Below are 2,997 nucleotides of genomic sequence, written 5' to 3'. Positions count from 1 at the left end.
TAACAAAGTGAAATTTATTTTTGCACTTTTAACAATAACTTATTTACATTTATGTACTATCTTTTACAGCGGCACATAAAAAATATGATAATCGAACTTCTCGTACATACATACCAAATGGTACTTTATTCGAAATACAATACGATTATGGTAAATTGTCCGGATACCTATCTACTGATGTAGTAAATGTAAGTCATTGTCAATAAACAATACGATTTAGTCTCAATCTATAAAAATTTCTTTCAAGACATAAATTTTTTGTAGTTTGCTGGTCTTAAAATTATAAATCAAACATTCGGGGAAGCGATGACCGAACCTGGAACAGCTTTTCTCTATGGAAAATTCGATGGAATCTTGGGAATGAGTTACTCCGATTTATCTATTTCAGGAGTAACTCCCGTTTTTACTAATATGATTCAACAAGGCCTGGTGTCGCCGCCAATTTTTAGTTTTTATTTAAATCGGTATGAATCTCTTTGCATTAGGTGTTGAACTTAATTCCTGCCGTTTTTCGTCTTCAAAATTGATTTGTTTCGAAGGGAAGATGAATGAATACTTTAATCAAAGTAATTTCCTCCATTTTCTACTTTATTACTAATTAATAATACTTTATTAATAATACCTTGATTAAGGTATTTCCCTTAATTATGTATCACGCGTCTAAAAGTTCGTATAAAAATGCGCCTATAAATCCGTATTTTTTTATTTAAATAAATTGTCTTTTCATGAACAACAAAATTTATCTTTACACGTTGAAAGTATTGTTTTTTCATATTAAAAGATATATAATATGTGCAGAACTTCTTCGTTTACGATCGACAGTGATCTGACATTGGATGACTCCACTCATTACGACAGCGAGTATGTTAATATCATTTGAACACGCCAGCATGTTTGAAAATACTTTTTTAGTTAAAGTTTTAGCTTGTTTTCCAGTATATATTACATAATTTATTTTTCTGTATTAATAATACTATGTTTTTTCATTGAGGAATATGTATAATCTGTACAGAAATTTGTTGGATAATTCGACCGGTAGTATACTAATATTGGGAGGCTCCGATCCCGCTCTTTATGACGGAGAGTTAACATATGTTAATGTTACTCACAAAGGATACTGGCAATTTGCTATGGATAAGTATGTTATTATTTTCTAATTATGCATTTATCATTTACGGATTATATATGAGATGATTATTAATATCGTACTTTTTAGAGTTCAAATGGAAAATAAAACCTTATGTGCAACTGGTTGTCAAGCTATTGCCGACACGGGCTTTTCCCAACTAGCTGGACCACCAACGGAGATTTCGATTATTAATACTCGGATTGCAATTGACGTATTTAACGGAATGGCATTTGTAAATTACATATGATATTTTTCTTAATGGCAATTTTCTTTTAAAAATATTTAATAAATTGCTGAAATAAATTAATGAAAGTTTAATATATTATTTGTTATATTAATATGCATTATTAATAGATATTAAACTTTGTTTAAAGGTGGACTGTGACCAGATTTCTAATTTGCCCAATGTTACTTTTTTCCTGAGTGGTAAACCATTTGTACTCACTGCAGAAGATTACATCATTGCGAGAACGGTGAATATTGTCAAATGAACGTTTAAAGTTTCTGATTACTTACTATGGATCTTTAGATTAAAGACGTCAGAAACGAGAAAATATATTATGAAAATTCTAAAATATATTAAAATAGAAATATTTATCATGAAAGAATACAACAATATTTGATAGAATACATTTGTAAAATATACCAAAATCTCTCCTCTTATTTCGGAATAGCATAAAATCATATTTATCTCAATTTGACAACTGTCATTCGTTTCGTTTTTTGATAAGCATAATTTAATTTCTAATATATGATTATTTATTGATTATCAGAATAGGAAAATTTTTTATGTATTTTACAAATTTAGTTTCTATCGATTATAATGTTTTATTAAAAATACTCACATATTAATATAATTTTCAAGAATTCTTTATGTATTTTTTCTCGCTTTTGATGTTATAATCCATTGATTGTTGTGAATAGCCAGAAACTAATTGTTTTAGAATAGAAACATTATATGACATACAATTCATTATAGATCGGTGATACAGATCCGACACTGCTATGTTTTAGCGCCTTCGAAATTGCGACTCATAGTGAGCTTAGTATGTTGTGGATTTTAGGTGATTCATTTCTTGGTCGGTATTATACCGAGTTCGACATGGGGAACGATCGCGTAGGATTCGCTCCCGCAAAATAAATAGTATCATCCATAGAATACTATTAAATGCTAGCTAGGGTATATAAATGACAATAACATATTACATAAATATTAAAAATAAGTTACATTTTTTTAGGGCATTGAGTCTTTATTCTTATGCTTATTGCGTTGTAATTTTTATTTGTAATTAAGCGATACATTGTTATATAAATACGTATGTAATATTTTAGAAAATTAGAATGAAAAAATCTTTAATATCATTTTTATCAATTATTTTGAACAGTCTATTTTTTCAGTATAAAATATATTGTTATATGATATGAATATGATTAAGATTATTAAAATAAAGTATGTACATTCTTTTTATGTATTATATATTGATTTCATATATCGACCCTTCAATTTCATTTAATATATCATTCTGAAAAATATTATTTCATATATATTATAAATTTTCTTTTTTCATACATAAATGTAAAACGCCATATTCGATAAAGGAGGTTTTTTCGTGCCTAATAATATTCCCTAATAATATATGAATTTATACAATTCCAGTTCGCGCGAGAGCAAGTTTCTTTTTCTTTTACACTCGTATTATTTTAAATTTAGTATTATTTTTTTTAAGAAGAAAAATATGAGCCAAGTACAAACATATCAAATATTAATAAGATTGGAAACGACACAAGGTTGGAAATATATCAAATATATCTTCCATAAAATCAAAAATGTATTTATTTTCTTAATAAATGTTTAAATATAATTATTA

At 27.1% G+C, this 2,997-nt stretch overlaps 1 protein-coding gene across 1 annotated transcript in view; it reads left to right on the top strand.

Annotated features, from left to right (window-relative positions):
• The window catches only part of LOC108762486 (lysosomal aspartic protease), a 3,996-nt gene extending 1,726 nt beyond the window's left edge, over positions 1 to 2,270 (top strand). The window contains exons 3-9 of the mRNA XM_018509506.1: positions 70 to 188; positions 265 to 464; positions 799 to 861; positions 1,013 to 1,138; positions 1,217 to 1,361; positions 1,504 to 1,602; positions 2,109 to 2,270. Coding sequence (XP_018365008.1) covers positions 70 to 188; positions 265 to 464; positions 799 to 861; positions 1,013 to 1,138; positions 1,217 to 1,361; positions 1,504 to 1,602; positions 2,109 to 2,270 — 914 coding nt within the window. The remainder of the gene's footprint in view (positions 1 to 69; positions 189 to 264; positions 465 to 798; positions 862 to 1,012; positions 1,139 to 1,216; positions 1,362 to 1,503; positions 1,603 to 2,108) is intronic.
• Positions 2,271 to 2,997: the final 727 nt, after the last annotated feature.

Source organism: Trachymyrmex cornetzi, unplaced genomic scaffold, assembly GCF_001594075.2.
Source record: "Trachymyrmex cornetzi isolate Tcor2-1 unplaced genomic scaffold, Tcor1.1 scaffold302, whole genome shotgun sequence".
Taxonomy (NCBI): domain Eukaryota; kingdom Metazoa; phylum Arthropoda; class Insecta; order Hymenoptera; family Formicidae; genus Trachymyrmex; species Trachymyrmex cornetzi.
This window is presented reverse-complemented; position numbering and strand designations above follow the sequence as displayed.